This window comes from Branchiostoma belcheri, unplaced genomic scaffold (assembly GCF_001625305.1).
Source record: "Branchiostoma belcheri isolate BF01 breed outbred unplaced genomic scaffold, Haploidv18h27 scaffold243, whole genome shotgun sequence".
NCBI classification, from domain to species: Eukaryota; Metazoa; Chordata; class Leptocardii; order Amphioxiformes; family Branchiostomatidae; genus Branchiostoma; species Branchiostoma belcheri.
In genome coordinates this window covers 216,371-231,742 of record NW_017803847.1, presented here as the reverse complement: position 1 = coordinate 231,742, position 15,372 = coordinate 216,371, and the positions used below count along the sequence as shown (strand labels likewise).

Here is a 15,372-nt window from a genome sequence, read left to right as displayed (position 1 = left end):
GGCCAATAAAATCACATTAATGACGTCATAATGACGTCATATTACGTCATAACGACTTAAAAATTGTAGATATGATAAATTTTCACTAGTACACCATTCTCTGAAACTTTGGTGGTCATATGACATACCGTTCGCGAGTTCTTAGGGGGGGTCAAAAGAGCCCCCCCCGGTCCCCCCATGTCAAAAAAGCCCGGTCTAGGTAGGGTTAAATGCAATATGATAATTATGCATTATCATTTTTACAATGTTTCCATATGCCGTTTTTTGTGCATTGTTTACTGTTGCAAGGCCTCCAGGTAGTTTCTAGTACAGAAAAACATTTAAAAAAATACAAACAAGAGGTCAATGACTTCATACCGTTCGTCACGGATTAGTTTGGGTTGTCAGGAATGTGCAGCTGTGTATAGTTTGACTTTCATTTTGCTGGTTTGTGACCAAAAGATTGCGTGTGATACATAAGTCGGAGTACAGAAAAACACGTGACTCAAGAACGGAAATTTTCCGACATAGTCAGATGTTTATTGTGACCTAATCAACCCTACATATTCACTATAAACATGACTTCAGCTTAAAAAAAAGAACACTTAGCAAGTCAATAGCAAAATACCGCAAACAAAACCTATCCCAGCGTATCCTAGTATTGTCAACAACCTTATAAACATTTGTTACTAAAAAAAAACACCCCCCCCCCCTGTGAACCTGTATTCATGATCTAGTATTGTCCACAACCTTATAAACATTCGTTACCCCAGACTGTGAACATAATTATGTTTAAAATACTTCCAATACCTTAATCTTACTTGATCTACATTCTAAGCTACATGTCAAACATAAAAGTGCCGCTGAAATATATTAGAAAGCCACTAGTATGCCCAAATTCGAACTTAACATTCTTCTTCCACACATACAAGCTGCCTACAAAAACTGTAAAAAAAACATCAGATTCTACAACATCAAAATTTATCACATCTAGTCACATTCCGTCATAAAAATGACCACAGCAGCTCAAAAACTAGCTATTTCGCTGAAACCACTTACTGCCCAAAAATATCTACCATAGACCATAACATGTCCACTGTACAAGATAGTATACCCATGTACCCGCCGCACTACTTTACAAATCTCTAGAGTACCCTAAATTCACATTGACCTTTCTTTCCCCAATCCCATACTACCTACCAAATATCATGAAAATAAATGTACCACAACCAAAGATATAACCGATTACAAAATCAGCAACCCCTAATCTATTGTGCACTTGAAAAATAACCTTCTAACGAAGATAATTAAAATGCTGATGTGACCTGTGTTGATCCGTCGATCTACTAGCCACGTGGTTCCCCTCATCAGCTAGGTAAATAAAGATGATGGATGCCGTCTGAAAGTTTCTATGCTTTCACCTTAGCAAGTCCTTTGTACCAGTTTAAATCTTTCCTGTTATTAATAGATTCTCAATTAAATCTGCCATCTATCCTATCATAGGGTTTTTACTACTGCGAAAATTTCAAATTCAAATGGTTTATAAGGAAGATTTATTTTGATGACTTAGCTGGTGTTTCTGTTTCGTCTACTCGAAACTGTAATCGGATCAAAAGACGGTTGATCTGACCTTTTGGCTTGCAACGCGATTAGTTTTAAGCTCAACTGTGAGCTCAACCACTGGTACCACAGCGTACGTCACGCCAGGAGCTCTCACAATCTTCCTGGAGGTGTTCATTCCTACAGTCGTGAGCTATCTCGGCTACGTAAGCATCCAAACCTTCCCAGTTATCTACCGGTCCGGCACACACTGACCCGGGAAAGAGATGCTCATCCGCTCCATCGTACAGCCAGGCCTCGAACTTGTCTAGCGGAAGTGACGTCATGGTGGAACAGTCGATGTTCCGGCCGTAGAACCCGACTCCGAAGGGACGAAGGCCGACCTTCTCGTCCCCAGGGTAGCACAGCGCCTTCCAGAAGTACCCAGGAATGGCCACCCGTCCTTTCATCCACGTGGTTTGTCCGCCCAACTTCGTGCCCGTGATGATGTAGAGGGTTTTGCTGTTGGAACCGGCTTTCTCCGCGTTCTGGTAGACTTGGTCTGCTTTCCTGCCAACTGCACATTCGTACGGTTGCCACACACACTGGTTAAAGTCGTCGTCCTATAGGAAAATATAGAGTGGCTCCCGTTACAACTACATGTATAACAAGAGTCTATGGGACACAAAACTCTGTAAAGAAGTGACTCTTTTGGCAGAGTGGACAAAGGTGCATCATGCCGATAAAATTAAAACAACTTGATACAAGCAGAACAATCGCTTCTATTCTATATGGTGACGATAATGTGCTATTTTGGCAGAAAATGTCACCATCATGTAGACAGATTTTCTTATCAAAATTACATTGGATGGTTTTAAACATCGATAGCTGTTTGTACGTCCACCTTGACCCTACCATGAATTCAATAGCTGGCAAAAATCATCCAATATCTAAATGGAAAACCACTATTCTATTATCGTACACCCACAAAGGACGATAAAATCAATGACCTGTTCCACAAGTCCATCAAAATAGGGCTTTTTCTAAAATATTGAGCTATAAAAAATTCTACGGCATAAAAATACATCGTGCATCTCGCGCTTACAAGCGGACGAAATGCCAAACTATTGATGTAGCAATATAATGCGATCGTGAGTTAAATAAAGCCAAAGCTGGGAAAGAGGCATTCCGAAACTCAACGGAGGACACGGATCTCCTCACAGAGTAACAAAACAAATTACTTTTGTAGGAGTAATGTTCAATATAGTGTAGATCGGAGAGAGCAGTCTCTGTCACTGACCTGCGGAGCCACGTTGATCATACTGAAGGTTCCATTCTGGACGTCTGCATCTTTGTCGTTAATGGCGTTCGGGTTGATGTGGCCCCGGTTGTAGGTGTTTCCACAGCCGGAATAGTCGCTGTCTAGTCCCTGGCAGTCGCCACAGTAGCTCTGCTGCAGGTCGTCAAAGCTGGGGTTGCTGAGGCGGCAGTGAGTTTCGGAAGCCTTCCAGATGTCCGACATCCGGGTCACACCCCAACTCTCCGTCTGAAGTCCTTTACACTTGTCACTGATGGCGCTGTGAACTTCCTTTCCACACAGTCCTGTTAGATTAACGAAGAAGATGATTCAGTGGACTGGGAAAGAAGACCATGAATGATGATAGGTCTAAATGCCTATCCTCCATACATCATCATCATCATGAATGGTGATAGGTCTAAATGCCTATCCTCCATACATCATCATCATCATGAATGATGATAGGTCAAAATGCCTATCCTCCATACATCATCATCATCATGAATGATGATAGGTCTAAATGCCTATCCTCCATACATCATCATCATCATGAATGATGGTAGGTCTAAATTCCTATCCTCCGTACATCATCATCATCATGAATGATGATAGGTCTAAATGTCTAGATCTATCCTCCATACATCATCATCATCATGTGTGATGATAGGTCTAAATGTCTATTCTCCATACATCATCATCATCATTCTCCGTACAAAGTTGGCTAAATTCCCATCATCTTAGTTTGTGGCGACAGAAATATTATAGAGAAGTTACAATCTTTCCTACTGACGACTACTTTGAGAGTATAAATGTCTCATGAGAATTACCGAGTTGAACTCTGTCCCACAGGCTCGATGACGGCCTGTCCTGTTCCGGTACGTCCGGGTCACGTGTGATGGCGGACGCCGTGTACTCAGGGATGCGGTAGTGCGTGTTGAAGGCCGTGGCGAAAACTAACGTCTTCTCCCCCGCCAGAGTGTGGCAGATTCGGCAGGTGGACTCGGAAGATTGGAAGCTGCTTTTTGGCCAGGAGTCGCCAATGAAGAAGTTGTCACAGGAGCTGGTGAGGCGGGAACAGCGCGTGGAACATTCGTGTTGAGGAGCCGGGCTGTCTAAAAAGTGTACATGGAAATTTACATGTCATTAGCTCTTATTGGAAATACTTAGGTAGGAAAGTGTTGTGTGATTGGCAGGAGTCACATATAGACACGGACGCGCATGATAACAGCCCTGTCACATAATGTCGAAATGTATACTTTAAATACAGTCAAACTGGGACCAATGAATTGCATAGTGAGCTAAGAAAAGATGCACTAACTACGTCACAATATAGCACGTTCACATACCTTGGCTACGGCTGCATTCTGCCTGCTTTTTAATCGCTGGTTGTGCCTGCTCCTCGGCTAAGAGTTTGTCACATGACGAGCCATCACAAGTGCCCTGAATGTGTTTTTATATTATTACATTGATTCTAAAAGAAGGGTCATGCTTGAATTATAAAAGACAAATGTAATAAAATAAGAAAAATCGCACCGCATACTGCAAGTAGTGAATCCACATACCCTGGTCACGGCTGACTCCAGCTCCACCTTTAACTGTTGTAGTTCCACGGCTAGGGTGGTGCTGCAGCGTTCGTCACGCCAGGAGCTCTCACACGATTCCTGGAGGTGTTCATTCCTACAGTCGTGAGCTATCTCGGCTACGTGGGCATCCAAACCGTCCCAGTTATCTACCGGTCCGGCACACACTGAACCGGGAAAGAGATGCTCATCCGCTCCATCGTACAGCCAGGCCTCGAACTCGTCTAGCGGAAGTGACGTCATGGTGGAACAGTCGATGTTTCGGCCGTAGAAGCCGACTCCGAAGGGACGAAGGCCGGCCTTCTCGTCCCCAGGGTAGCACAACGCCTTCCAGAAGTACCCAGGAATGGCCACCCGTCCTTTCATCCACGTGGTTTGTCCGCCCAACTTTGTGCCCGTGATCATGTAGAGGGTTTTGCTGTTGGAACCGGCTTTCTCCGCGTTCTGGTAGACTTGGTCTGCTTTCCTGCCAACTGCACATTCGTACGGTTGCCACACACACTGGTTAAAGTCGTCGTCCTATAGTAAAAAAAGTAGAGTGGCTCCCGTTACAACTACATGTATGACAAGACCACGGGACACTAAACATTGTAAAGAAGTTAAACACTTTTGGCAGAGTAGAAGAAATAGCATCGCGCCGACAAAATTAAAACAACTTGATACAAGCCGAAAAAAACGCTTAAAGTGTAAAATGATGACAAAATGTGCAATCATGACACGAAATGTCAATATCAGACAGATTTTTCTAATTAGAAATGCATTGGAATTCTTTAAACATAGACAACTGTTTGGCCGTCAATCATGACGCTACTACCCTGAGCGTAAACGGCTGGCACAAATCACAAACAAATATCTGAATGGAAAACCAATATTACAAAAAAAAAAAACAAATTCTACAGCATAAAACTTCGACGTGCATCTCGCGCTTCCATCGAACGACACGCCAAACTACTAATGCAGCAATGTGATCTTGAGTTAAAGCCAAAGCTGCGAAAGACCCATTCCAATACTCAACAGAGAGCACTAACAAAACAAATTACGTTTTCTTTTATAGGAGTAATGTTCAATATAGTGTAGATCTGAGAGAGTAGTCTCTGTCACTGACCTGCGGAGCTACGTTGATCATACTGAAGGTTCCATTCTGCACGTCTGCATCTTTGTCGTTAATGGCGTTCGGGTTGATGTGGCCCCGGTTGTAGGTGTTTCCACAGCCGGAATAGTCGCTGTCCAGTCCCTGGCAGTCGCCACAGTAGCTCTGCTGCAGGTCGTCAAAGCTGGGGTCGCTGAGGCGGCAGCGAGTTTCCGTCGCCTTCCAGATGTCCGACATCCGGGTCACACCCCAACTCTCCGTCTGAAGTCCTTTACACTTGTCACTGATGGCGCTGTGAACTTCCTTTCCACACAGTCCTGTTAGATTAACAGAGAAGAATGTTCAGTGGACCGGGAAAGAAGACCATGAATGATGATAGGTCTAAATGCCTATCCTCCATACATCATCATCATCATGTGTGATGATATGTCTAAATGCCTATCCTCCATACATCATCATCATCATGTGTGATGATAGGTCTAAATGCCTATCCTCCATACATCATAATCATCATGAATGATGATAGGTCTAAATGCCTATCCTCCATACATCATCATTATCATGAATGATGATAGGTCTAAATGTCTAGATCTATCCTCCATACATCATCATCATCATGTGTGATGATAGGTCTAAATGCCTATCCTCCATACATCATCATCATCATGAATGATGATACTGTAGGTCTAAATGCCTATCCTCCATACATCATCATCATCATGAATGATGATACTGTAGGTCTAAATGCCTATCCTCCATACATCATCATCATCATGAATGATGATAGGTCTAAATGCCTATCCTCCATACATCATCATCATCATCATGAATGATGATAGGTCTAAATGCCTATCCTCCATACATCATCATCATCATGTGTGATGATAGGTCTAAATGCCTATCCTCCATACATCATCATCATTATGTGTGATGATAGGTCTAAATGTCTATCCTCCATACATCATCATCATCATGTGTGATGATAGGTCTAAATGTCTATTCTCCATACATCATCATCATCATTCTCCGTACAAAGTTGGCTAAATTCCCATCATCTTAGTGAGTGGCGACAGAAATATTATAGAGAAGTTACAGTCTTTCCTACTTACGACTACTTTGAGGGTATAAATGTCTCATGAGAATTACCGAGTTGAACTCTGTCCCACAGGCTCGATGACGGCCTGTCCTGTTCCGGTACGTCCGGGTCACGTGTGATGGCGGACGCCGTGTACTCAGGGATGCGGTAGTGCGTGTTGAAGGCCGTGGCGAAAACTAGCGTCTTCTCCCCCGCCAGAGTGTGGCAGATCCGGCAGGTAGATTCCGAAGATTGGAAGCTGCTTTTTGGCCAGGAGTCGCCAATGAAGAAGTTGTCACAGGAGCTGGTTATGCGGGAACAGCGCGTGGAACATTCGTGTTTAGGAGCCGGGTCGTCTGCAGTAAGACAATAAGCACATACGCACACATCACAACACAACACAACGAGTCGAGGTTTGTAATGTAAATGAAAAATAGACATCAAAGGCACAACTGCGAAACAGAAATTGAAGTAACTAGAAGCCTACCCTAAAACTGAAATGTAGTTTCAAAAAACAGTTACTCAAGCAACTGAAAATGATTTTGGAAACGGTCAGACGTTTAAGATAGCGATTCATTACCTTTCGTCTGTGACACTAAGAGACTGCAGGATATTGTTTATAAGCACTAACTATTGATTGATATGCAAATAAGTGAAGATTTATTTAGTTGGTTTACATACCATGACGTTGGCTGCATTTTGACTTCGGCTGCGTGTAGAGGGCTGGCAACATGGAGGGAGAATGGAGATCACCGAGTCATTACATACAGAAAGCATCACATATAGACATATAGACAGTTATAATTACTAGCTTAAGTGATCCCAATGTCGTACAGAGGCGCGTCCCAGTGATAACTCTTCCAGTTCCGCTACGCAACGGTTTTTTTAACAAAGCTAGCCGTACCATGGGGTATAATACTGGGTTGGATTGGATGCGTTGGAACATGTCAGTGTCAACATTTGCGGTCAAACTCGAACAATCGTATCAGATGAACATCAGCATCCAAAAAGTCATCCACAAATTACTTACTGTGGCCTAATGACTTATTTCCTGAAACCTTACCAGCCAATGTCATCTCATCTGGGTTTTACACGTTTCTTTCACTTATTTTTTAAGTGAGCGATGCACGTCTGAATCTTAGAAATCTTAGTCCTCCTAGTTGTGCTTCCCCTATTAGATCGAGTCAGTCAAACAGACTCCATTTACCCTACTTAGCTAGCATCTCTATGCATGCTCTTCGTGAAAGCCAAGAGACTGTGAATCATTCCTACCTCCATTTGCCTGTGACATGGTGGAAAACAGGATGGTGTTGACCAGCATGGCAGCCATGAAGCCAACCTGACCTTTCAGCTCACCCATCCCCATACTTTGGTTCAGTGAACATACAGAATAACAGAAACAAATTAAGTGTGAAATTTAGTACGAAATATATCAATGACGCGTGTTTTAGCTGGTGTGTTACGCCTCCATACCTCAAAGAAATGTTTAGTGTTTTTGTAATTTTTTTCGTGTTGATGACCACCTATAAATGGCCTACATTTCTACTCATTAGCAAAATTTTAAATAAAATATGGCCTCTACCTAGTAACATGCAACACACTGGTGAAATACGTACCGTTTGGTATGTACAAGGTATGATAATGTTGGATATATGCAAGTTAGAGACTAATTTTCAGGTTTCATACACAACAAGAATTCCACGATCTCATACCTTCGCCAAATCATGTTAACCGTTCAAACTGACTGATTGTATATTTTTTCTCAGTGATTATACAAGTTATATTAGCCTCATTTGCATTAATTTTATCAGTTAACTTATTCTCCACCCAATGACAGTCATATCTTAACAAAGAAGGCTATTCTAGCATGTCCTCATAAATTATGGAAATGATCCTGATTTAGATATATTACGTTTAGTGATGTTTAACTTCCAAATATGACAGGTATTAATTTCACAGCAGTTACCACTATTAAAATTGTAGCAATTTCATCAATTATGCAAATTATGTCATAAGTGTTATATATCCCTAGTATCTAACGTAGCAGATTTACAGAATTTTATCCCGGTAGATCCCGGTTTGCATAATTGTAATTTTAATTATTATTTATGTGAAGCATCACTTAAGCTACCTACATATAAAAAATCGAGACGATTCATTAACCAGTTCTTTAAGTAATCCTCTCTTGAACCATCCTGCAGTTCCAGAACAATGTTAGGGTGCCTCAACTCACGTGACATCTTCCCGAGCACAAGAGCTACCTGCCATCCAAGCATGTCCAGATCATGAGATATCAAAACCGTATGTTTCGCTGCAGTACTAAGGAAAGCCACTGGGGGGCCAAAAATTGCATATAAGTCCGAGTTTCCATCACAACCTACCAAGGCAGAAAGTATACACCAATCTATCCAGCCGTTCTTTAATTATCTTGTTGACCAACAGACAGAATGACAAATAGAAAATATAACTTCCATTACATTTCACGGAGGTAACCATAGCGTTAACAAGCCTGATAAGTAAGTTAGTATTCTGAATTTTGTCCTTTTATGTGAAATGTATTGTTTTACATGCACTCGAATGATTATATTTTTAGCTCTTCAGACTTACAAAGTCTTTGACATTTGTCTCACTCACTCAAACACACACACAAATACACACACAAATGCACACACAAATACACACACAAATACACGCCCCACAAACATACACACACACACAGTGTGTGACACACACACAGACACAGACACACACACACACACACACACAACACCACACACACACACACACACACACACACACACACACACACACATACAGACACACATAAACACACACAAATAATAAACATACATACACACACACACACACACACACACATAAATACACACACACACACCTCAACACACCAGGTTATGCAGGTCAACCGTTAATGTGTGTGTGTGGGGTCCAAAGTTCGGCAACTGTTCCGCATGCCTTTTGTTTACTTTACAATATATCTAACTGTGAACCTACGAAAAACAAGTCTGAATCCTGTAATATATTACCCCTAAAGGTTTAGTCAATATCTACTTCTTCTAGCCATGCATATTTTCCAAACAATGATTTTAAAACCCTACCGAAATTCTATTAGGACGGTACCGAATTCGAACCCTGTTATATATCTGCCCCTCCCCACACCGAAAACGTTAACGTTTATTTACTACAGGTCACAATTACACTTAGTCTACCACAACGATACATACAAGGCAACACGTTACCTAACAACAATTTAGGGACCCAATAGATCTAGAACTGTCACAATACCATATCGTACCTGCAAATCTCAGAAAAGAAGACGGAGGTGTGGAGAATACAACCATGTATGAATGAATAATGATCTTGTTTTTCTGTCAAAGCCCGGAAGCACTGTGAGATTAGTGAGTAACCGTCACACGGCATTGTTCTCTACAGTACGGTTGTCACAGACGCCGCGCTTTTGAGTTCGCAACCCTAGTTAAACTGCAGGCTTCAGTGCATATCTATCACTGCACGAAAACGTAGATTTACCGGGCCAGTATAATTTGGTAATGTTTACTTTGTTTTTTTCTTAATAAACACTTCTGAACTTTACAATGTCAGTAAATAAAAGTCAAGTACAATAATACCGGACTTTTAACGGTTGTAAAGGAAATTACTGCAATTGACCTTTATTTACTACCATTGTAAAGCCAGATATTGTGTACATAGTAAACATTACCTGAGTTTACAACCTTTGGTAAATCCAACTTTTCGTGCAGTGTATATATCAGGCGTTGACCTTTGCATTCTGTGAGACCTTGGTATTTGGCAGATTTCGTGACGCAGAAGTATTTATTTAACAACAATGCAGTGATGATTAAGTCCAAACCAATTTCAGCCCTGAGAATTACTGGTCAAGTACAGGGATAAGGACTGGCCATGGTGTTGTATGTACAGAAACAGTGACGTTAATACAGTATGCTGTGCCACACATCACAGGCTGACACATCCAGCGAACATCGCACACAGATGTCTCGAGACTGGAGTCACTACATCTACTGTAAGCGTAGTAACACCAGTGTTCACGAGTGAGTTTGCAATATTCTACCTCCAGGCTGTGTTTATATACTTCAGGATATTTAGTTCATAGTGGTGAACGTTCTAACACCAGTTTTAACGTATACGTTTTGCAATAATGATCCATATGTTACTTCAAGATAGTTGCACAACCTATACAGGTATACAGTGGCCAGTAGACAAAACAGACAGCCTTTGTAGAAGGTTGTACGTACTTCTGATATTTATGGAGTCCTATCGAAGGGACATGTTCTAAAAGTGATCACTTAGGACGCCAAAACTAAACGCTTCAACAAAGAGAAACCAAAAAGGCCATTCTCGGCTGACTAATTCGATCACGCCCCCTTCTCACACAACATACCATTCTGGCTTCAAAGGGCTAAAGAAATGTTTGAAGGCTGAGGGGATAACGAGTCGAAGTCCATTGTTAGAGAAGACAGCATTTTCTTCAATCGCTTTACTTACCTTTAGAAAAGACGCCGCGGTGTCTGTAAATGTTATCAACCGACACGAAGTGTCACATAAATCTCTCCCTACCAGTCGAACAGGGTACGGACGCCCAGAGCTGATGACAGCGTCTGTCTACTGTCTACTGTCTACACACGCATGACCTCCCTTGATCCTTAGCGTGACCACGTTTGCCGTGTATCACAAGACATGGCGACGGCACACTCAGTTTTTTTTTTTTTTTTTTTTCAAATTCGTTCATGGCGCCACAAATGCAGACACACGTACGGACAACAGACATACTCGTTGTCCGTGTAAAGTGAGGAAACTTGTGTTGAGTGCCTTTCCCAAGGGCACAAGATCGGTGGCTTACCAGGACCCTAACTCGGGACCTGTTTGCCGTGTGACTTGTTGTTTCATACGTTTTAGTAAGACTAACCGAAAAATCTAAGGTAGCAGTTTTAGTCACAAGACTGCTGAAATTTCATCCAGACGCCCTCGACTGTCCAAAGAATAACCTCAATATGCTGTCGTAAACCCCTTGTAAACCCTCCAGCTATCGTTACGGAGGTCTCGCACCCCTACGGAGACCCTCGAAAGTATAATGAATCATTTACGGCTGAAAATATCTGAACTAACTGCAAGGAATACTATCATAATTCAAATAAAGATACACAGTATAGTTTCTGTATGCAATTTTACTGGTGTTCATGTGTAAGTTTTACAATTAGACGATCCTGTGTTACTTCAAGCTAGTTCGTAGTAGTAAACATTTTGACACTAATGTTGACTTGTGACCACCATGTTTTACTTCAAGATGGTTGCACAATCTTTACAGGTACTTAGTGAAGAGTAGGCAAAACGGCCATGTTGTCTCGAAAGTATGCAGTACGATAAATTAAACTTTATGAACATCTGGGCCCAAACTCTCGTACCAAAGCGACCTGTTCTAAACGTTATTTGTTGAACGCCAAGGTTGAACGTTCGACATTGAAACTAAAAAAATAGCTTTGCGTTTATTCATTCGAGGTTACCCCGAGTAAAAACGCCTCGATCACGCCCCTTCTCACACAACATACTATTCTGTCTTTAGTACGCCCGCTGCTCCCAGATCCAGGCCGGGCTGCCCCGCTTCCACGTACGCCCGCTGCTCCCGCTAGCGATGTCGGCATCAGCGAAACTACTGGACATATGGAGGAATTTTCCGCTGAGCCAGGCGTCTGTGTCAGGTACGCTGACCCAGCAGGCTTCTAATAGAAACCAAGGAGCTGACCGATGGGGTCAGGAGTTCAAAACTTAAATTAACTCCCATACCCATTTTCACTTTTATGGAGGCTTCAATGGTCGAAATGTATGCCTGCAGTGTGCACTTTGCAGAGGTAATTCTATGACTGCAGAGAAATTAAAAATCTGCAATTTTGCAGGATGAAATAAATCAGTTTCGGAATACAATGGATCTGAAATTGGAAAGTAGAAAACTAGCGGCATTGTAAACAAACGGAAAACTTCTCCGAACCCTGAATCAAACGTAAATCCCCTTACCGCTATGGACACATCATCGTCACATGTCCGCCGCGCAATTTAAAAGCAAGCCTTTCCTCCAAATTCGGGAACCCTGCGGAAAAAATGACGGGTCCATTCATTCAGTATATGTACTGGAGATTACTGGCTCCACAACATAAAATTATGATCATTCAACCGTCGCCTTAGCAATAATTTTTTATTGCTAGTCTTGCTTAACATGACGACGACCACTTTGATTTGGCCCTCTACCGAGGTCAACGGAACTGCAGCCGGCTCACCCTGGAACGTGGTTGCGTAATGCCGCGCATTTATACACGAACAGGGAAATCTTTACAATCCAACTCATACGGTTAGGCCACACCAAGTAAATTTTATGGATGACGTCCGCGCGCGCATTGATTTTGGCCTGTTCCTAGAAAAAAAAACAAGAAATTCCGCTTCCTGTAACTATGACCAAAGAATCACGACAGTGCCACAAATCGTTAGATTGACGTGAACCCCGTAACGCGAAATGGGTAAAGAGCACGTGCTTTGTTTCTGCAGGCCTGCAAAAATGTGATGAAAAAAACAGGACAGGACGATATACGACTTCTTGCTTGTTACACTGTGTCACTTCATTCAATTTGTGTCCTAACATTTGTCGTCTCTTAGTATATTTCTAATCTAGGCATCTTGTTTTTCAGGGCCTTTCTTGTTTTTTTTTTCGCCCTCTCGCATTAGATTTAGGGTCTCCAAAGGACGTCATCCATAAAATTTACTTGGTGTGGCCTTAAGCCGATACGTCTCTATACCACACAGCGCAGTTTACTCATGGCTACCTCTCACATAAGTCGCTCTAGCCAGGATTCAAGAGGTTTGTCTGCACTACAGGGGTCGCCCATAATTTCATTAATACTGTGTTCTGCGGTCTTAATCGACCTTGACCTTGAGTTTCTTTTCATTCATGCGACAAAACTAGGTAAGATGTGAAACGTGTCCAAATTTCACTTTACAAATCCAAACGGTTGCTGAGATTTAGCCAACTTTGCACTTCGGCACCTGCCATAGGGCTAGGCCCCGTACAAGGTTAATAGGCGGGGACATTTAGTGGTCTCATTATTTGGTCAAATATGCAATCCTGGCCATCCCTTTTTTTTATTAACAGAGATCATTGGTACATACTCTGCCGTTCCCAGTCATTTGGAGTTAGTGTAAGCCTTTTTACAGCAGAAGGGGGGTGGGGGGAGGGTGAGCGCCAACGGGACTTCTACACTAAGTCCCATAGATAAGCATAGGGGTCCGTCTTGGTGGTCTGAACAGGTAAACGGGTAAATTCAATCGGAACTAACGTTACTAGTTGATATACCATACGATTTTGGCCAAATATTCCCGTTGTCGGCAATTACCGTTGTGGATCAATCGACCTTGACCTTGAGTTTCTTTTCATTCATTCCAGACACTCGGTGCCTGTTCCAAACCGTGCCTGGCAACTGAGCACAGTTCGGGACACGCGATGGTCTTGTCCCAAACCGTGCCTGGTACCGCCAATCACTATGATTGACAGCACTTCCGGGCACGGTTCTGGACAGTCAGGTGTACACAAGTCAAGTCAAGTCAAAGTTTATTGCACAACTAATGTACGGATACATCGTATGGCAATTAGGGGTACTAAGTACAAATCTAAAATCTAAACTAATGCGTAAAAGAGTACTACATTCATGCTGTATATGAATCGAACTTAAGTTACATCGTACTAGTATACAAAAGGAATGGCAAACATTATACAGGGGTTCTGTAAATCTACAACTAAATACTACTCTGTCCTATACTTAAGTATTACTAGTATAATGGATATATATATATATATAGTTGATTCCATTGTTATGTGTAAGCAATCAGTTGACTGTTTCGGAAATGGCATTGTTTCTTTTAACTAAGGCGTTAGAAATATATTGGCCTATATATGGTGAGATTGCATCGGGGCATGACATTAGAAAAGTAAAGGTATCTGAGACTGTCTTAGGTAATGTAATACTTGTGTTGTTGGCGATAGAGTTCATAAGTGTTTGTCTTTCTTCATTGTAAACTGGACATGTTAACATAAAATGCAATTCATCTTCTACAATATCTTTGCAAATAGGACAACATCTGTGGGTGGCTGGTACATTGTTATGGCGTCCCTTTTCTATTTCTAAACAGTGTGAACTAATTCGTATTTTGGTTATATTAGCGGCGAAAGATTTGTTTTGTATTAGTGAAAGATATTTCTCAAAAACGAAGTCAGATTTGACTTTGGAGTAGGTTTTCAGTTTGCTGTAATTTCTGATATTTTGCCTCTTTATTTCTTTATTTCTTTATTTGAATTCACCACATGCAAAAAACAAGTGGAAGGGAGGACAAAACAGGTGTATCAACGCCTTTACAAGTTGTCCTCCCAAACCTGAAATGATAATACAAAACAATACGGAACCAAGCCAAACAAGAAACATTAGACATAAGACATCAAAAATCAGTAGACATGAAATATACAATTCGGTAAAAGTTATACAGAGAATTGATTATGTACAAAAATTATCAAATGTCATTATGTACAGATTAAAAAGCTAATTATGATACTAATGCGGCCTTAAAGCAGTGCATGAGGCACACCCACAAGATGTGGACCAGGAGCAGGGAACGTCGATATTGAACTGGGTGTCAAATCTCATAAACGTGGCACTCACAAGCGATCGCTTGAATGTCAAGATGTTGGACATTTCAGAGGCTTGAACCCCAATATTACGGAGGA

At 41.8% G+C, this 15,372-nt stretch overlaps 1 protein-coding gene across 1 annotated transcript; it reads right to left on the bottom strand.

The window, feature by feature from the left end:
* Positions 1-296: 296 nt before the first annotated feature.
* On the bottom strand, positions 297-7,920 carry LOC109471261. Its single transcript, XM_019770545.1, has 9 exons — positions 7,833-7,920; positions 7,242-7,283; positions 6,632-6,916; positions 5,501-5,802; positions 4,405-4,914; positions 4,162-4,186; positions 3,643-3,927; positions 2,819-3,120; positions 297-2,141 (listed from the first exon to the last, which is right to left on the bottom strand). The coding sequence occupies exons 1-9, from the start codon at positions 7,918-7,920 to the stop codon at positions 1,653-1,655; spliced, it is 2,328 nt and encodes a 775-aa protein (XP_019626104.1). The 3' UTR covers positions 297-1,652.
* Between the last annotated feature and the right edge of the window lie 7,452 nt (positions 7,921-15,372).